The 21,772-nt window shown below is 40.7% G+C and overlaps 1 protein-coding gene across 1 annotated transcript in view; it reads left to right on the top strand.

Annotated features, from left to right (window-relative positions):
- LOC132816073 (contactin-associated protein-like 2) overlaps nucleotides 1–21,772 on the top strand; it is a 1,374,393-nt gene that overhangs the window by 446,261 nt on the left and 906,360 nt on the right. Inside the window, exon 11 of the mRNA XM_060825502.1 lies at nucleotides 11,386–11,492. Coding sequence (XP_060681485.1) covers nucleotides 11,386–11,492 — 107 coding nt within the window. The remainder of the gene's footprint in view (nucleotides 1–11,385; nucleotides 11,493–21,772) is intronic.

The raw sequence follows: 21,772 nt of genomic DNA, 5'->3' as shown, positions 1-21,772 counted from the left end.
AATGCCACTAAATTCAAGATTTTAAAAAAATGCAGTTCCTGAAGTGTTTTATATTGCTTTACATTTAAATTCTTGCTAAGTACAAATACATCAGATGTTTAAATTTAATCCAAATTCACTACTTCATTGTTTCAAATGTCAAGCACTTGTTTACAATTTATTAAAAAATGGAAATGCTTTTATTATGCACCCATCTGTCATCTGTGAAGTGTCCACTTGAATGCTCTTTCCAAAATAAACATGAATGTTAAAATGACTTAGAGACATTCTAAACTTGGAAAATGAAGTACTCAGATTGCATCTCAAGGAATACATTTCATCCAAAATAATACAGTATGAGATATGTAATCATTTGTGATGTGTGCCAGAATTTGGTGTGATGTTTGATGAGGCCCATCTTGATGTTGAGATCATCTAGCCACACCATGTATTCTTTTCTCCAGTGGTATGGCAAGGTCATTGGTCAGCAGTGGCGAGTTCCCAATTGACACTCAATTTTGCACGTGAAATGCCTTGTTAACAGCTCAGCTCAGCTTGGCACAGGTTGCCATCTTCACAATCTCACCATGAAAAACTAGTTGTCAGGAAACTCAACATGGAAACCAAAAACTGCTTCTTGGTATTTTAATGTGCTGTTTGCTCCAAAAAACTTCCATGTTGGGCATCAGCCACCAACATCTTGGGCACGACTCCATGGATCCCAGCCACATGCCTCTGCATGTCCACCGATATTGATATTAGACAAATGAACTCATATGGAGCATCTCGAATAAGCTGACAGGCTGTTAAGACCATAAGAAATAGGAATGGAAGTAAGACCATTCGGCCCATCAAGTCCACTCCGTCATTCAATCATGGCTGATGAGCATTTCAATGCCACTTACCTGCACTCTCCCCATTTCCCATAATTCCTTGCGAGATTAAGCATTTATCAATTTCTGCCTTGAAGACATTTAACGTCCCGGCTTTCACTGCACCTCGTGGCAGTGAATTCCACAGGCCTACCACTCTCTGGCTGATGAAATGTCTCCTCATTTCCCCTTTAAATTGACCTCCTCTAATTCTAAGGCTGTTCTAGTAGCCCCGCCTCACGGAAACAATTTCCCAGCATCCACCCTTTTTAAGCCATGTATTATCTTGTAAGTTTCTATTAGATCTCCCCTCAACCTTCTAAACACTGATGAATACAATCCCAGGATCCTCAGCTGTTTGTCGTATGTTAGGTCTACCATTTCAGGGATCATTTGTGTGAATCTCCACTGGACATGCTGCAATGCCAGTATGTCCTTCCTGAGGTGTGGGGCCCAAAACTGGGCACAATATTCTAAAAGAAGCCAAACTAGGGCTTTATAAAGTCTCAGAACCACATCACTGCTTTTATATTCCAACCCTCTTGAGATAAATGACAACATTACATTTGCTTTTTTACCCACGGACTCAAACTGCAAGTCAACCTTTAGAGCAGGGGTGGGGAACTTGTGACCTTCTAGGCCATTGTGTGTGGCCTTTTGAATGAATCCAAATTTTGCAGAACACATCTTTTATTTTTTATTAACATGTTTTTTTCTGTCCTTTATTACTTTTTATTTTAATCTTAAAATGAATGTATTTCAAATACCAGAGAGTAAAAGGAAATAATCCTCACAGACTGACTGCCACAATTAAAAAAATGTGAATTCTGAAGAATATATAATTGAAGTTTCTTGGATGCGGCCTTATTAGAATACAACTAACATAATGCGGCCTTCCAACATGAAAAGTTTCCCTACCTCTGCTTTAGAGAATCCTGTACTAGCACTCCTAGATCCCTTTGTACTTTGGCTTTATGAATTTTCTCACCGTTTATAAAATAGCCCAAGCTTGTGTTCCATTTTCCAAGTGCAAGACCTCGCATTTGCCAACATTGAATTTCATCAGCCATTTCCTGGACCATTATCCTAAACCATCTAAATCTCTCTGTAGCCTCCCCACCTCCTCAGATCTACCTGCCTGTCCGCCTAAGTTCGTATCATTGGTGAACTTTGCCAGAATGCCCACAGTCTCTTCATCCAGAACATTTTTATATGAAGTGAACAGCTGTGGCCCTCACTAGCTGCCATTCCAAAACAGAACCTTTTATCCCAACTCTCTGCCTTCTGTCAGACAGACAATCCTCAATCCATGCCAATAGCTCACCTTGAACACCATAGGCCCTCAGCAGCCTCCCGTGAGGCACCTTATCAAAGGCCTTTTGGAAGTCTTGGTAGATAAAATCCACTGAGTTTCCCTGCTCTAACCCACTTGTTACCTCTTCAAAGAATTCTAACTGGTATGTCAGGCATGACCTCCTCTTACTAAATCCATGCTGACTTGTTCTAATTTGACCCTGTACTTCTAAGAATTTATGAAATCTCATCCTTAATGATGGATTCTAGAATTTTACCTATTACCAAGGTTAGGCTAATCAGCCTATAATTTTCCATTTTTTGTCTTGATTCTTTCTTGAACAAGGCTGTTACAACGATTTTCCAATTATCTGGGACTTTCCCTGACTCCAGTGATTTTTGAAAGATTACAACTAACGCCTCCGCTATTTCTTCAGCCACCTCCCTCAGAATTCTAGGATGTAGCCCATCTGGGCCAGGATATTTATCAATTTTTAGACCTTTTAGCTTATCAAGTACTTTCTCCTTTGTAATGGCCACCATATTCAACTCTGCCCCTTGACTCTCCTTAATTGTTTGCATATTACTCATGTCTTCCACTGTGAAGGCTGACACAAAGTACTTATTAAGTTCTTCAGCTATTTCCTTATCTCCCATCAGTAGCCTTCCTGCATCAATTTGGAACAGCCCTAACTCTACTTTTGCCTCTCATCTGTTTCTTATGTATTGAAAGAAACATTTGCTCTCATTTCTAATATTGCTGCCTAGCTTACCTTCATATTTGATCCTGCTCCTTCCTTTTTTCTCTCTTTGTTCACCTCTGTTTGTTTTTGTAGTCTTCCCAATCTTCTGATTTCTCAGTGCTCTTGGCCACTTTATAGGCTCTCATTTTCTGTGATACATTTCCTGAGTTCCTTCGTCAGTCATGGTTGTCTAATTCTCCCCAGGTAATTTTTCTTTTCTTTGGGAAGAACCTATCCACTGTGTCCTCAATTACACCCAGAAACTCCTGCCATTGTTGCTCTACTGTCTTTCCTACTAGTCTCTGCTTCCAGTCGATTTTCGTTAGTTCCCCTCTCATGCCCTGTAATTACCTTTATTGAAGTGTAACACAATTACATCCGGTTTTGTTTTCTCTATTTCGAACTGCAGACTGAACTCTACCATGTAATGATCGCTGCCTCCTAAGTGTTCCCTGACTTTAAGTCTGACTCGTTACAGAGCACTAAGTCCAACAAATCTTGCTCCCTTGTGGGCCCCAACACAAGCTGTTCCAAAAAGCCATCCTGCAAGCATTCCATGAATTCCCTTTCTTTGGATCCATCAGCAACATTATTCACCCAGTCCATTTGCATATTGAATCCCCCATGATCACCATGACCTTGCCTTTCTGACATGCCCTATCTATTTCCTGGTACATCTTGCGCCCCTGGTCCTGACTACTGCTGGGAGGTCTGTACCTAACTCCAATTATGTTTTTTTTGCCTTTGTGATTCCTCAACTCCACCCACACAGACTCCACATCATCTGACCCTATATCATTTAATGCCATAGATTTAATTTCATTCTTAACTAACAGGACAACCCCACCCCCTGTGCCCACCTCCCTGTCTTTTCAATAAGTTCTAAATCCTTGGATGTTTAACTGCCATCCTGAACCCCCTGCACCCACGTCTTTGTGATGCCTACCACATCATAATCATTTACAATGATTTGTGCTGTTAATTCATCTACTTTGTTTTGAATGCTTCGAATATTCAGGTAAAGCACCTTAATGCTAATTTTCTTATCCTCATGATTTCCATCACCTCTACCTAAGTTATCCTTCCTTTTTGCTTTATGCCTAGTCTGCCTCAAACTTAAACCCTGCACACATGCTAATCTTTCTACTTGAACACTAGTTCTAGATTGGTTCAAGTGGAGACTGTCCCATCAGTACAGATCGCCCCAGTCCCAAAACTGATGCCAATGTCCCATGAAATGGAAACCCACTTTCCCACACCAATCTCTTGGCCACATGTTTACTGCCCTAAGTTTCTTACCCCTTTGCCAATTAGCATATGGTTCAGGCAGTAATCCAGAGATTATGACCCTCGAGGACCTGTTCTTCAAATTCCTTCCTAGTGCTTGACACTCCCCAAACAGGTCCTCCTTCCTAGCCTTGCCTATGTTGTTTGTGCCAACGTGGACCACAACAACTGAATCCTCTCCCTCCTGCTCCAGTATCCTTTCAAGCCATTCGGAAATGTCCTGCACCCTGGCACCAGGCAGGCAACAACACCATGCGGGACTCCTGATCCGGCTTGCAAAGGATACTATCTGTCCCCCTAATTATAGAATCCCCTGTAACAACTACTTGTCTTTTTGCTCCCCACTCTTGAATGCCCTTCTGCACCATGGTGCCGTGGTCAGCTGGCTCATCCTGTCCACAGCCCTTTTTCTCATCCATACAGGGAGTAAGAATCTCATACCTGTTGGACAAGGTCAAGGGCTGAGGCTCCTGCGCTCCTGAACTCAGAATCCCCCTACCTGCCTCACTTACAGTCACACCCTGTTCTTCATCACTGACTGAATTTGAATCATTTAATCTAGCAGGTGTGACTGCCTCCTTTTTACACCTCAAGGTTGCATTGGCAATTATCATTGGAATACTGTTGCTAGGGAATGTTGAGTTATTGGAGAGGACATGGTGGACCAACACAGACAGAGAAAAGAAGGGTATTGATCTTGTTCCTACAATGCTGGGCATTCCTCCAGATGTCGGATACTGCTCTGACCCAGACTGGAATGGTCTGGTGTCGTTCCTCCACTATTAGATCCTGGGGAAGAGGAGATCCCGCAGTTGCATTATCCCGTGCAACAGGAGCTCTAGGAGTATGCCCACAAAGTGGAGTGCCTATTTTCCCTGTCTGCCATGCCTGGCTCAAATGTCAGGAATCATACAAGGCAGCTCTGGACTAACAGCATTTGTCTGGTTGTACGATGGCCTTTTAAAGATGGCATGGGCATCGAGATGCGAGTCAATTTTGAGATGTCCATTGAGTGGGCAGTTGCTCCGAGGATAGCGCATGGCAAAATGGGGTGGAAATCGAACATTATACCAAATGGGTTGAAATGGTCGATTAATGTGGCAAGTTTGGTAAAATGCAGGGAATAAACCTCCACAACCACCTGTTAGAACTCACTCTGACAAACAAGATGCATTTGCACTTAGCCAACAAGCCATAAGATTCAGCCACGATTTAGCCTGGATGGTTATGTCTCAGGGAGAGACTGTCATAAGGAGAATCACAACTGTTGAATGTGCAGTAGTCATTGAAGGAAAATATTTGCAAAGCTGTCAGTTCACGAAGAGATTTTTAAGTAAAGATAGGAGTGTCTCTTCACTGGGTTTGGATATCAATAACAGATGTTGTTGGGGAGAAAAGGATGGAATTTTCTTTATTTGTGGCAAAATCTTTCCAATTGTTAAACGTACAATAGCAGCCATTTATGAGTATGTTAAGTGATTGATCATAACTGTAATAAAATTCCAAAAATAAAACACTGCAAGTTCAAATGTGATGTCCGAGAGAAATTATACAAACACTGCAACGTATTCCGGGATTTCATCACAGACATTAGAAGTCAAAGGGAAATTCAGTATCTGATATAGAGATGATCTGCAATAATTTAAACATTCAGCATTAAAACAAGTGACTGAATTCGATGGGTTTCAAATCATTAAACACAGTAATGTTGCATGTTATAGGGTACCCCACACTGTGATATTTCAGAGCAATTGTTTTGGTGGCTTTCAAATTGTCATATCTAAAATATGTTTTTCTTAAAGTTTCTGTTTTTCCTGTGACATATGAAAATATTCAATGAGAAACTTATTTTTGTCACATCACAAAAGGAGACTTATTTTGTCATCATTTTGTATCATTCAAATTTAATTATCATCAAATGTACATCATAAAAAAGTGCCTTGCAATGTAACAAAGTAGAGAAATATTTCAGAACTCTGGCAAGTTAAAATATAGGTGATATTCACCCAGCTGATTTAGGTTCAGTTGTCTCTTTGGGATACTCCAAATTTAAGATTAAAAGTCCCAATCTCGCCTGATAGTCTGCTGTCTTTACCAGATTCAAGTACTTACCCAATAGCTGAACCTTGTTTGTTGACCGCAGAGGGTGCCCTTCCCATTCATGTACTGCCAGTGTTGTCTACTCTCTCTCATTACTGATGAAGGGCTTATGCTCGAAACGTCGAATTCCCTATTCCTGAGATGCTGCCTGGCCTGCTGTGCTTTGACCAGCAACACATTTTCAGCTGTGATCTCCAGCATCTGCAGACCTCATTTTTTACTCAAAGCCAGTGATAGCTCAGGTATCAGATTGCAAATACCTAGCAAGAGTGAGACAATGCTTTGAATGGTTTCAGTTAATAATGTGCATGCTATAATAATATTTCAGATATCAAAGTGTCAAAAGATGAGATATTTGACCTGGTAGGATGTATCTCTTGTCCAGAGAGTGTTCAATGAGTAAAATGCTGAGGAAAAGACCTTTCTAAAGGGGAGAAGAGGGAGGAGCATGTCTACAATGCTGGATGGGTGAAAAGAGTTCAGGAGGGACATAGTGATGTCTCAAGGCATTGGAGGGAGCCAGTCATCAGTAGACAGGACAGTTCCTCGAATTGAAGGCTGAGGTGAAACAGCTGGCACAATGGAAATCACAGCTGAACAAGCAGTATTAGCACTTGTATAGACAGAGTTCAGTAGCTAATGAGTGCACAATAATGAAATCAATGGTGGGGGAAGCCATGCATTCACCAGCTGACACAGCAAGAGTTGAGTGTACATATGCAAACTGTTCCTGGATGCCTTGCCGATTGCAACATCACAGAATTGTCCAGTTGTCCCTGGAGAACTACAGATGTCTCCATCTCAGTCAATTCTATGGAGCACAAATGTATCCTAATCCCTCTCCTCACTCATTGTGACTATTTAGAATTTTGCAGTGAATTTTCAAATGGAGGAAATTGTCTTTCCAATTAAATTTACCAAATATCTTCATAATTAGAAACACATCTACAAAATCTTCTTTTCTTTCATTTGAGAGATGTGAATAACACTGTCAAAGTCAGCATTTATTACTCATCTCTTAAAGACAATGTTGAGAGCCATTTACTTGAACCACTGCAGTTAGAGTTATAGAGTCATAGAGATGTACAGTACAGAAAGAGACCCTTCAGTCCAATTCGTCCATGCCAGCCAGATATCGTAGTCTAATCTAGACCCATTTTCCAGCACTTGGCCGAAAACCCTCTAAACCCTTCCTATTCATATACCCATCCAGATGCCTGTTAAATGTTGCAATTGTACCAGCCTCCAACACTTTTTCTGGCACCTCATTCCGTACACGTACCACCCTTTGTGTGAAAAAGTTGCCCCTTAGGTCACTTTTATATCTTGCCCCACTCACCCTAAACCTATGCCCTCTAGTTCTGGACTCCCTCACTCCAGGGGAAATTTGTCCATTTATCCTATCCATGCCCCTCATGATTTTATAAACCTCTATAAGTTCACACCTCAACCTCAACCTCCAACGCTCCAGGGAAAACAGCCCCAGCCTGTTCAGCCTCTCCCTAAATCTCAAATACTCCAAACCTGGCAACATCCTTGTATAACTTTTCTGAACCCTTACAGGTTTCACAATATGCTTCTGATTGGAAGGAGTCCAGAATTGCACGCAATATTCCAACAGTGGCCTAACCAATGTCCTGTACAGCCGCAACATGACCTCCCAACTCCTCAATATCTGACCAATAAAGGAAAGCATACCAAACGCCTTCTTCACTATCCTATCTACCTGCGATTCCACTTTCAAGGAACTATGAACCTGCACTCCAAGTCTCTTTGTTCAGCAACACTCTCTAGGACCTTACCATTAAGTATATAAGTCCTGCTCTGATCTGCTTTCCCAAAATGCAGTACCTCACCTTTATCTAAATTAAACTCCAGCTGCCACTTCTCAGCCCATTGGCCCATCTGATCAGGATCCTATTGTACTCTGAGGTAACCTTGTTCCATGTCCATGACTTCTCCAATTTTGGTGTCATCTGCAAATTTACTAATTATGCCTCCTATGTTCACATCCAAATCATTTATATAAATGATGCAAAGAAGTAGACCCAGTACTGATCTTTGTAGCACTCCACTGGTCACAGGCCTCCAGTCTGAAAAATAACCCTCCACCACCACTCTCTGTCTTCTACCTTTGAGTCAGTTCTGTATCCTACTAGCTAGTTCTCCTTGTATTCCATGAGATCTAACCTTGCCAACCAATCTCCCATGGGAAATCTTGTTGAACACCTTCCTGAAGTCTACATAGATCACGTCCACCACTCTGCCCTTATCAATCTTCTTTGTTACTTCTTCAAAAAACTCAATCAAGTTCATGAGACATGATTTCTCTTGCACAAAGCCATGTGGATTATCCCTAATCAGTCTTTGCCTTTTCAAATACATGTACATCCTGTCCCTCAGGATTCCCTCCAATAACTTGCCCACCATCAGTATCAGGCTCACCGGTCTATAGTTCTCTGGTTTTTCCTTACTACCTTTCTTAAATAGTGATGCCATGTTAGCCAACCTCTAGTCTTCTGGCACCTCACCTGTGGCTATTGATGATACAAATATCTCCGCAGTTCATGTAAATTCACCCACAGTGCTGTTAAAGAGGAAGTTTGAAAATGTTCAGCCAGGAACAATAAGGGGAATAAAATGAAAGCCAGGACAGTGTGCAACATGAAGGTGAATTTGCAAGTGGTGGCATTTACTGTTCAAGTGCTGCACTTCTTTCAGAATGCGTTTGACAAAGTCCTTCATAAGAGATTATTGTGCAAGATTAAAGCACATAGGATTCGGGGAAGTATATTGAGATGGATAAAAAAAACTGGTTGGCAGAAAAGAAACAAGGAGTAGGAATTGATGGATCTTTTTCCAATTCACTGGTGGCGTGCCATGGGGATTGGTGCTGAGACCCTACCTATTCACAATATATATTAATGATTTGGATCAGGGAGCAAAATGTAACATCTCAAAGTTTGCAGATGATTCCAAGTTGGGTGGGAGGATGAACTGTGACGAGGATGCAGAAATCCTTCAGCATGATCTGGACAGGTTGCGTGAGTGGGCAATTCAATGACAGATGTAATATGATTTGGATAAATGTGTAGTTATTCAGTTTGGAAGCAGAAACATGTTTAAGCAGTTTACTACCTGAATGGCTGGCTATAAACTGGGAGAGGGGAGTGTGCCCCAGGACCTGAGTGTCCTTGTGCACCAGTTACTGAAGGTGAGCATGCAGACAGCAGGCAGTTAGGAAGGCAAATGGTATTTTGGCCTTCATTGTGAGTGGTTATAAGTACAGGAGCAGGGATGTGTTGTTGCAGATATAAGGCCACACCTAGAATATTGTGTGTAGTTTTGGTCTCCTTTTCTGAGGAAGGATGCTCTTGTCCTTGAGGGAGTGCAGCGAAGGTCTACCAGGCTGATTCCAGGGATGGTGGGACTGACATATGAGGAGAGATTGATTAGGTTAGGATTGTTGCCACTGGAGTTCGGACGAATGAGGGGGGATCTCATAGAAACTTATAAAATTCTAACAGAACTGGACATGTTAGATGCAGGGAGGGTGTTCCTCATGGTGGGTGTGTCCAGAACCAGGAGTCACAGTCTGAGGATTCAAGGTCAACCACTTAAGATGGAGATGAGGAGACATTTCTTCACCCAAAGAGTGGTGAGCCTGTGGAATTCATTGCCACAGGAAATAATTATTGCCAAAATATTGAATGTATTCAAGAGGTGGCTATCCATAGCACTTAGAGCGAATGGAATCAAAGGTTATGCGGAGAAAGCAGGGTTATGCTACTGTGTTGGATGATCAACCATGGATGTGATGAATGGCAGAGCAGGCTAAAAGGGGCAAATGGCCTCCTCCGCTCCTATCTTCTCTGTTTCTATGGTTGTATGTCAATAAGGTCATGATTTTAAAGTGCTCTTGAACAGCTTTGATGGGTTGCTGAAATGTAACTCGGGATATAGTGCATGTTGCTGCCATGTGTACATATGGGAGAAAAAATATAATTTTTAACAAGGTGGAGTGAATGTAAATGAAGCAGACTGCTTTGTTCACAAGGTATCATGCTTCTTGAATGTTATTGGAGTAGTGTTTAGGCAAGTGGGAGTAATTCATCACACTCCTGCCTTGCACCTTTTCTATAGTGGACAGGCATTGCGGTGTCAAGATGAGAGTTAATTGCCACAGAACGTTTGTAAGATGTCTGAATTATAACATATATATATATATAATAGATAGAAAATGAGTAAGAAATATGTGTCTGAATATCTTTGAAAGAATTTCATAATATTGATGTTGTGATTTCTTATGAGTATAAATGGCATCAGTATTGTGGTGAATAAAAACAAAAGTGAAACATGTATTTTGAGATTTTATTTATGGAATGAGTTGTATTTGTGATGTTTGACATGCTGAATGAAGGAAATAATAGGTCCAATTTTTATTTTAGTGTAATCACCAATATTTCAATGTTTAATATTTTTATGTGAGTTAATGCAGATTGATAGCATTTTGTGTCAATGTATGTTAGCACTCTGTAAAATAATTCTCTGCTGTAATTTCCAAAAAGTTATTTGTAACTTAACTTGTCAATAGAATGTATTAATATGCAAAGCATTTGTGTCATATTTATTGTTCCAGAAATCTCATGTTATTTCAGCTTTGTCATTTTCTATCTTACTAAATAGTCAATTTGTCTTCATTAAATTGATGATAATCTCAATTCTAACTGCAACAAAGATTAATTGCTCTTGAAATGTTAACTTGTATCTTGATTGAGTTTTAGATTTAGATTTTATTGTCATATGTATGCAAGTACAAAAGTACAGTGGTATAGTGAAAAGTTTATAATGTCACCACACTTGGTGCCATCCTAGATATAAATATACCTAGGTGCAAAACAAAACTGAGGTGCAAAGCAGTAAAAGAAACTAAATTTAAAAAGTTTAGAATGAGCTTCATAGAATAAGTACAAAAATAAAGAAATAAGCTAACAGTGAACATTAAGTTTGATTCCCAAAAGTGTGCCTATATAGAACGTGTAGAACTGTTTTTAGAGTTAACTGTGCATTTGAATCAGAAACAGAAACATTTCTGCCTTCCATTCTGACAGGTGCCTACCGAATCACTGTGAGCATGGAGGAAGATGCACACAAACCTGGGATAGCTTTAAATGCAATTGTGAAGGCACAGGATATTCTGGGGCAACATGTCATAACTGTGAGTAGATGACCTGTTTTTAATCCTTTACTGACCTGGTGTAAAAGTCAACGAAGTTATAAAAAATGTAATTATCTTTCATGTTAAGCCATAACTAGGGAATTCTGCAATTTTTTCCAGCAATTGAAGAGACCACAAACTAACTTAATGAATGAATTAGGTTTTTATTTGGTTTTATTGTCATGTGTACTCAAGTACAGAAGTACAGGAATATAGTGAAAAGTTTACAATGTTGCCTCTCATGGTGCCATCTTATGAACAAATCTTCGATACAAAATAGAGAAATAAAGAAGAAAAAGTGTTGCATTACCTTACTGTGATCCATAGTATGAGTTAGAAATAGCACATAGTTAAAAGGATAAATGTTACAGTCAGATAAACAGATTACAGATAAACATTACATTGCAGTAGATCAGCACATGAGTTTCCACATGTGGTTTGACCATCCTTTAACTCAAAGGAGACTATTGAAATAATGAAGAACGTAAAATATAATTACATTTTTAAAACCTCGCTCATCATGTAAGGAATTATAATAAACTGATAATTAAAGAATATAAGTAAAGAAGACAAACACCAAAATGATGTCAGCTGTCTTGAGTCTTCGTGGTCATTATTGTTCTGAATTAAGAATCACAGAAATAAATGTTGTCACCACCCTAGACAGTTTGATAAATATTCTTGGCAATGTTTATACAATACAATGTGAATGATTTGGTCTGCTATTATGTGGATTATACCTCAATGCTAAATCTCTGAAAATGCATTTCAAAATGATTTCAGCACAGCCCAACAATTCTGAATGCACCCATGGAACGTGGTGTAGTCAGTTAGAAAATGATATTACTCTATTCCAACAGAATTCAATAATATTAGTGTTACAGTGTAGGTATTAATGTGCAAGAGGTGAGAAAAATTTCCAGCTCCACAAGCCAACATGTGAGAAAATTTGCCCAAACGGCCAGGTTTTGGTCCAAAGGTCAGGGTTTAACTGATGTTGAGTTCATCATCCCCAAAAACAATTTAAAAACAGCCTCTAGAGTATTCAAATGCTGCTGTTGCCTGGCTAAAAGGCCAACCTTAGTGGTTATTACTTTGCCATAGTTATAACAAAAACAATAAGACCTACTAGCCCTCACCCCTCATCCCAAACACACTCCCTGTTCCCCTATGTTTGCTAACACTAGTCACCTCAAATCCTGGTTCATTCCCACGTGCCCCCTTGTATACTGCATGCCATCCAATCCTCATGGTCCCTTATCCTATTGCCAACTAATTGCAAACACATGCCAACCAATGCCCCTGAAATATTCCAGTTCCCCCTTTGCCATGCTGGTGGTAACTTACATCATCCACCTGCCTTTATCTTTACACTTTTATACCAATCAACTCAGAATTCATGAAAGGCAGATCTCAGGAGCAATGAGAAAACAAAATAACATGTAAGTGTCCATTTTAAAAAATGTTCTATGTTAACGTTTAAAAATCTGATTTTAAAAATCTTTCAGCCAATATGTTTAAATTTCTTCGAGTACTTTAGCTCTTAGAGAAACAAACATTTGTAGCCTACGTCAAAGACAACACATTGCTTTATAAACACCTAGAAATTTCAGTCAAACTATAAAATTACAGACCCTACCCCCAACCCCACTGTGATAATGATAGGTTGTGGAAGTATAATTGATAGAGCTCAGGCTGATTTTGACTTTGCAAACACTAACTTGCTTCAGAATTTAAAATGAAAAGATGATGGATGAGATTCCATCTTGAGATTTTCACAAGTATTATCCACCTGTTTTGCACATCAACATCCACTCTTAAAAATCCTAAAACAGTACCTACACATTCCAAAAAGGCCCCTGACTTCTCCATAAAACTCTAGTAGGTTTAGATATTCTCTAATTTATAAAGCCCTCACAGCATGCTTCAGAAACCTGCGTGATAAAAATTGCATCTCAGTGAAAGCAGCTGCACTCATAACGTATGCATAAAGGTGCTCTGCCTTTAAGAACCGTGAATACATCCTTCTACCTTCAAAGATGGGAATGTTAGCATGGAAGCAAGGTATTTATTAAAATGGCAAACAAATGGAAGGTTGTGGTTATTCCTATGGACAGAGCAGAGGTGTTATGCAAAGCAGTCAACCAGTCTGTGTTTAATCTTGCCAAACTAAAAGAGACTGCATCATGAGGAGCTACTAGAATAGATTGAAAGGTGTACTGTTGAAGGAAATTACTGCTTCACCTTTGTTGTGAGGGGTCCTTTAAGAAAAAGTAACCATAATATGATAGACATCTTCATTGAGATATAAAGTAAAGACTGGAAATTCCCAAATCTAAACAAAGGAAACTCGAAATATATGACAGTTGAAAGAGCAGGGAGGGGCAAAGGAGCTTGCAGATCTTCACCCAGCCCAGAAGCTCCCTGATTTCAGCAGTCAAAAATTCAGTTTGGACCCAAAGAAAAACAACTATTTTTCTTGCTGCTGTAGCTGTGAAATTTGATTTGATAAATCAGAGGCATTTTCAAATTGAAGCAGTTATTCTGTATCTGTTACAACCAGTGGAAGCAACCAGAGAAATTCATCTGTACAACAAGGGGTCTGGCAAGCCAAAGGAGGATCATCTCAACATTGGGAAGTAAAGTAACTGAGCTGATTTTCCTGCTTTATGCCTCTACCAATGATCTAGCAATCACCAATGAAAGGCTGACGACCATGACATGCTTGATTTCTTCTGTGCTGTGAAGACCACATGTGGACCAAATACCCACACCACTGCTGGCCAAGTATGAAGAAGCTGTCAAAAAACGCTGCAGAGAGCACTTCAGAGACCTCCTCAACCAGGGTTCTGTTGTTGATCTGAGCATTCTTGAACACATTCCAAAGCATTCAGCACGCTATGAGTTCAGCAACACCCCTTTCTAACCCATGGATGGAGAAGGCCATCCACCAGCTTAAGGACAACAAAGCTGCTGCAGCAGACGGTATCCGCGCTGAGGCATTGAAGTGTGAAGGCAACGAGCTCCTGCTGCAGCTACACACCATTGTCTGTCTTATCTGGAAGGAGGAGTCTACCCTGGGAGAGCCTGACATGCTACAATCGTGAGTACTTTCAACAAAGTGAACACATCTGACTGCGGGAACTACAGGGGAGTTTGTCTGCTGTCGACCACTGGAAACGTCATCGCCAAGATCCTCCTCAACTGTCTCCTCCCTCTGGCTGAGGAACTCTTCTCCAATGCTGTCTGAACAAGATGTTGTGAATCTGCGAGGAAGAAAGACACACAAACATTGAAGTAAATCGCGCAGGCCAACATCCCCAGTAATGAGTGTGGCTTTTAGCCGTGGAGGGGCACAACAGACATAATTTTCAATGGGCGACAGCCACAGGAGAAATGCAGAGGAAAGAACTTAGCCTATATATGGCCTTCTCCGACCTCTTTAATACCATCAATTGGGAAGCATTATGGAGCGTCCTTCTCTGCTTTGCTTGCATCATGAAGGTTGCCAACATCCTTCGACTGCTCCATGGTAACATGGAAGTTGCAGTAATGACAAATGGCTCCACCTCTGACCCATTTCCTGTTCAGACTGGTGTCAAGCCACACTGTGTCATTTCCCCAACACTGATCTAACTCATTGCAATGTTTCACCTCACAGCTGACAAGCTCCCCACTGGAGTGGAGCTAACTTACGGAGCCTGTTAGAAATGATTCAACCTCCACTGCCTGCAAGCCATAACCAAAGGCACTCCAACCAGTGTTATTCAGCTGCAGAACAAAGATGGCGCTTGTGTATGTGCAATCTCTGAGAATGTACTCCAGATCATCGTCAGCACCATTAGGGAAGCATATGAGAGTATGGAACTCATCCTGAGCATCTGCAAGATGAAGATCCTCAACAAACTGGCCCAGCATTAATGAGCAAACCCCCGATCATCGAGGTCTACGGGGAGCATTTAAAGAGCATTTAGCACTTCTAGTACCTCAGAAGTTTCCTGTTGGTCAAAGCAACTATTGATGAAGAAATTCAGTATTGCGTACAGTGTGGAAGCGCAAACTTTGGTCACCTGAAGAAAAGGGTGTTTGAGAGCAACAACATCAGATCTGACACCAAGCTCATGGTTTACAGAGCTGTGGTGGTTCATACCCTCCAATGTAGCTCTGAGATATGCGCTGTCTACATTAGGCACTTTCAGGCCCTGGAGTAGCACCACAAATGCTGCCTGAACAAGATGTTGTGAATCTGCGAGAAAGAAAGACACACAAACATTGAAGTAAATCGCCCAGGCCAACATCCCCAGTAATGAGGCACTGACCATTCTTGATTGGCTACAATGGCCTGAGCATGTTGTCCGAATTACCATCATCAGTGTCTCCAAGCAGGTGCCTTACTCTCAGTTTCGAAAATGAGTTGTGCCCCCGGTGGACAGAGGAAACATTGCAGTGATACCTTCAATGCTACACTGGTGAATTGCAGCTTTCCCACAGACCCCTGGGAATCACTGGCCCAAGATTGTCCAAAGTAGAAGAGTAGCATCCGGGAAAGTGTCAAGCACCTCGAGACTTGCCATTGGGAAACAATAGAAACCAGGCGAAAACAGCAAAAGGAGTGCACTGCCACACCGATGCCCTACCCACCTCTTTCAGTGACCATCACATGCCCAAGTGTAACAGTGCTTGCAGCAGCTGTAGCAGTCTGTACAGCCACCTATGGACTCATCCTGAGAGTGAAAGAGAGTCATCCTCATTTGCGAGGGACCATTGGTGGTGTTGATTCTCCCAATTTGTTTGTGTCTATGGAAGTGGGTGAAAATTAGAGTTTTAGTGAGTAATGTCATATGACAATAGTTTATATCTGTTTACTTGGAGTGAAATAAACAATTCTTGCGCAGTCCAGAAGCCTGGTATGTGCTTTCTATCAACATTGGTCTGGAAATCAGGTAAATTGGGGCACTGTGTCCACTTTACTGGAAACATTCACACTTAGTATGTCTCCAGCAACAGCTGGGTGTGATTTATGGTAGGCTGCTACAGTGGGTTGTAACAACTGTACAGGAAGGGGTATGCACGACACAATGAGAATATTTTGTCTGTAGACACAACTAAAAAGCACAGTTGCACAAAAATTAATGTGACTGAACTAAATATAATGGGAAAATAATGGGACTGATAAATACCCAGGGCCTGATCATTAACATCCAAGCATACTGAATAAATAGTGGATGTGTTGGTTGTTCACTTCAAAAATTCTGTAGAGTCTGGAGCAAACCCAGAAAATTGAAGGAGGACAAATGTAGCTCTTGTCTTGAAGAAAGTATGGATGGAGAAAATGGGAATTACAGACCAGTTGGCCTAACACTAGTAGTAGAGAAAATGCTAGAGTATATTTTGAAAGGATGTGACAACAGGACACAGGGTTACACAAAGTCTACATGAATTTATGAAAGAGAAACCACGTTTGACAAACTTACTGAAGTTTTTAATAAAATAATCTCGTAGAATAACTGAGGGAAAACCAGTGGATGTTGTGTTTTTGGATTTTCGGAAAGCTGTTGATAAGTTCCATGTGAGAGGTTCGTGCGTTAAATCAAAGTGCATGGGATTGCCGATGATATGCTGACATTGGTGGGCAGACAGGAAACAGAGTAAAAGCAAATGGGTTTCTCAAGAGTGAAATGTGGTGACAACTGGGGCAGCACAGGCTTCAGTGCTTGGTCTCCGGCCAATCACAATATATGTCAATGATTTGAATGAGGGAATAAAATGTTATATTTCCAAGTTTGCTGACAACACAAAGTTAGGTGAGAAGACTAAATGATGATTTGACCCATGGTTTGAAATAATAAATGGAAGTGTAATTTGTTAAATTAATTCTGCTGGCTGGGGACCCTGGATCAAGAAGGCATCATTTAAAAACAAGGTCTAATTTGGAGGAAATCTCTGCTAATTTTTTATGCGAAGTCAGATAAACAGTCTGATAATTTAGCAACTTTGGAGGAGTGGCGGGATGTGTTGGTGAGGTAGAGCTAAGTGTCACCAGTGTACACGTGAAACCTATTGTCATGTCTTCAAGTTATGTTACCGAAGGGAAGCATGTAAATTAGAAATAGGTGGAACTAAAAGTTAATCCTTGTGGGACAGCACAGGTCATATTTGCAGGACCAAGAAGACAAGCAGTTTCAAGTGAACTTTAGTTTTGATCCAATACTTAAAAATGGAACTGCTGGGGTACAGTCCCATAGTGGCCAGAATTGAGAAAGCATGGTATGATGAACAAGTGTGGCAAGGTCTGCAGACACATTGCAGAGATCAAATCAGAAAAACTTACTTTGGTCAGTCACAAAGACCATAATTTGTAAAGTGAAATTAGAGCGAACTTTTATACTCAAAGTGGTAGGATCTTTGAACTCTCTGTCACAAGCGGCATGATAATCAGTTTATTGTTAATTTTGATTCAGAGACTGACAGATCTTTGTGAACCAAAGATACTAAGGACCGTGGGTCGTAGATCAGTAGTCATCTCATTGCATGTTTGGGTGGAGGAGCTGACTTGTCTGGATCCTGCCCCCCCTGTTGAGTCAGGATCCTGGAGATTGGCATACTAAGAGATATAGGGTATGCCAGCCTCCTAATGGGCAAAAGTTAATCTGTGAACTTTCAGGTAGTCCCTTAGCCTGATACATTGGAAATCACTCTACACTGTAGCTGTTCTGGTTTGTTCAAAAATATCTGAATTTTGGATAAATCAAATAATTTTAATAAGGAAGTTGAATTCCTGCTTTTTAAAAAATGCACCATGGCTGTCTTTTTTCTAATTTTGAGCATAGACGCACATTTTTGATGTATATTTACAGTAAAATTTGGGCTTGCATGTCTGTCGGTCTTTACTTCTTTATTATATTCTAATTCTGCTTGCATGCATGTTGCTTCTGTAGTGGTGTTATTTTGGTTAAATATATTTATAATGCTTTAAGCTTCATGGAAACTGTTTCTATGGCAGTTGAACAATTGGTTATTTATAGCAGCCCACTTTTCAGTGTGGGGACACATACTGCTGGGGACCATGTGACAATTGGAAAACTTATCTCATTACTCTGCTTTCTCCAAAGGCAGGTGTCTTCCCTATAGCACAAATAAACTTTCTGAAACATGGTGACTGCTCTTTGCTGTAACTTCAGTGAATATGATTGGAAATAATGATACTGACAAAACTAGATATAAGACAACAGGATATGATAAATTGTACCCTGTTTTCAATCTAGCTTCTTCGAGTAATGACAAAGTTGCATTACAGACTTGTGAAAGCAATATGTGGACCTAATTGTATGAAAGATAGATATTCTGATGAATTTTATATCCAGCGGCACTTAACAGTTCTCAACAAAATAAACTTTGGGACAAAAATGAAGGGTTAGTCAAGGTACAGCAGTGATATTCTTTAATGTTTCAGAAAGATTTGTTGTTGGAAACAGCAGGATAAAATGCCTTGTGCCATAGCATTCTTGTCCTAAAGAAGTAGTGACAGCAGGCTATCAAATAATGCACTTCCCTTCAGGCAATGCTTCACACCAGGAATGTTCATTATCACAGTCTCACATTGTTATTGTGGAGGAATATTAAGCCATTAAAATTAGACAGATGGGTAAAACAGATATTGCAGTCAGTCTATTTGAGTGTTAGCTTTATACTGTTGATGTTTGATATATTATTTGTGAATAAGTTCCAGTGGAATCTGGCAACAATATATTCATACCTGAGGCATCCATGAGATCTTCATTAGGAGCCCCTTTGTATTACGATGTTATTCCATATGACTGTCATCAACATGGTTAAACATTTTGATAAAAAATGTGCTTCATATTTGGAAAGAAAATATAGTTGTGATACATGAAAACACAGTGCTTTGTTTATTTAGTTTATATGGCATTGATAGGTAGGTAGGACTGTTATAATACAGCCATTACAAAAACATGGCTAAGGGTGGGACAGGCCTGGTAGCTTAATGTACCAGGGTATAGGTGCTTTAGGTGGGACGCAGGTGGAGGAAGGAAGGGAGGGGGAGTTGCATTTTTGATTAAAGTGAATATCAAATAGTAGTCAGAGATTAAATAACTGAAGGATCTCCTAGTGAGGCTTTGTGGGTGGAGATAAGAAATAAAAAGCGGATTGCGATGTTACTGGGGCTATACTATAGTCCCCAAATAATCAATGGGAGTTAGAGGAACAAATATGCAGGCAGACTGGGAGATTTCTAGGGGCAATAGTTTGTCACAGTTGGGTATTTTAATTTTCCTAAAATAGACTGGGATTGCCAGAGCGTAAAAAGCTCAGATGAGAGGGAATTTGTTGAGTGCATTCAGGTAAGTTTCCTCAAGCAGCGTATACGTGGTGCTACCCGGGTAGAGGCAAAACTCAACCTACTCTTGGGAAATAAGGACAGGACAAGTGACTGAGGTGACAATAGGGTAGCAGTGGAACCAGTGACCATAGTTCTAATAATTTTAAAATAGTTATGGAGAAGGACAAAACTCGACCACAAATTCAAGTTCTAAATTGGGGCAAGGCGAATTTTGATGGAATTAGATAGGAGCTTGCAGGGATTGATTAGAGTAGTTTGTTTTCAGGCAAAGGGACCTCTGGCAAATGGGAGAATGGTAAAAGTGAGATAGCTAGAGTTCAAGGTCTATATATTCCTATGAGGGTGAAGGACAAGGTTCACAGAAGGAGGGAGCCCTGGATCACAAGAGATATTGAGGCTTTGACCAGAAAAAAAGAAGCATAACTCAGGTACAGGTGCTGGGATCAAGGGAATCCCTTGAGGTATACAGGGCATTCAGGAGTTTATTAAAGAAGGAAATCAAGAGGGTGAAAAAGGGTCACAAGACAGCCTTGGCTGAGAAGATTAGGGTGAATCCAAAGAGATCATTTAAGTATATTAGAGGAAAACCAATAACTAGAAAGAGAATAAGGCCCCTCAATGACTAAAATGGGCATGTATGTGTGGAAGCACAGGACATGGCCACGCTCCACAATGTGTTTACTGTGGAGAAAGACATGGGAACTTGGGGAAGTTAGTGGGGATATCTTGGGGATAGTCCATATCATAGTAGAGCAGATGTTGGATGAATTGGAATGTAGGAAGGTCAATAAATCACCTGGTCCTGACCACATAGAGTCATAGAGATGTGCAGCATGGAAACAGACCCTTCGGTCCAACCCGTCCATGCCGACCAGATATCTCAACCCAATCTACCGGCCCATATCCCTCCAAACCCTTCCTATTCATATACCCATCCAAATGCCTCTTAAATGTTGCAATTGTACCAGCCTCCACCACTTCCTCCGGCAGCTCATTCCAAACATGTAACACCCTCTGCGTTGCGCCTTAGGACTCTTTTACATCTTTCCCTTCTCACCCTAAACCTATGCCCTCTAGTCCTGGACTCCCTGACCCCAGGAAAAAACTTTGCCTATTTACCCTATCCATGCCCCTCATAATTTTGTAAACCTCTATAAGGCCACCCCTCAACCTCCGACGCTCCAGGGAAAACAGCTCCAGCCTGTTCATCCACTTCCTATAGCTCAAATTCTCCAACCCTGGCAACATCCTTTCAAGTTTCATAACATCTTTCCGATAAGAAGGAGACCAGAATTGCAAGCAATATTCCAATAGTGGCTTAATCAATATCCTGTACAACTGCAACATGACCTCTCAACGTCAGTACGCAATACTCTGACCAATAAAGGAAAGCATACCAAATGCCGCCTTCACTATCCTATCTACCTGCGCCTCCACTTTCAAGGAGCTATGAACCTGCACTCCAAGGTCTCTTTGTTGAGCAACACTGCCTAGGACCTTACCATTAAGTGTCAAGGTCCTACACTAATTTGCTTTCCCAAAATGCAGCACCTTGCATTTATCAGAATTAAACTCCATCTGCCTCTTCTCAGCCCATTGGCCCATCTAGTCCAGATCCTGTTGTAATCTGAGGTAACCCTCTTCGCTGTCCACTACACCTCCAATTTTGGTGTCATCTGCATACTTACTAACTATACCTCTTATGCTCGCATCCAAATCATAATGCTAGAGAAGAAACAGTGGGTGCTCCAGCTGATATTTTTGCATCATTGTTAGCCATTGGTGAGGTCCTGGAAGATGAGAGGGTAGTGAACACTGTGCCATTATTCAAGAAGGGCTGCAAAGAAATACCTGGGAACTATAGACCAGTAAGTCTAACATCTGTACTGGGTAAGTTACTTGAGAAGATTCTGATGGA

The sequence above is a fragment of the Hemiscyllium ocellatum genome, chromosome 5 (genome assembly GCF_020745735.1).
Source record: "Hemiscyllium ocellatum isolate sHemOce1 chromosome 5, sHemOce1.pat.X.cur, whole genome shotgun sequence".
In the NCBI taxonomy this organism is placed as follows: Eukaryota; Metazoa; Chordata; class Chondrichthyes; order Orectolobiformes; family Hemiscylliidae; genus Hemiscyllium; species Hemiscyllium ocellatum.
This window is presented reverse-complemented; position numbering and strand designations above follow the sequence as displayed.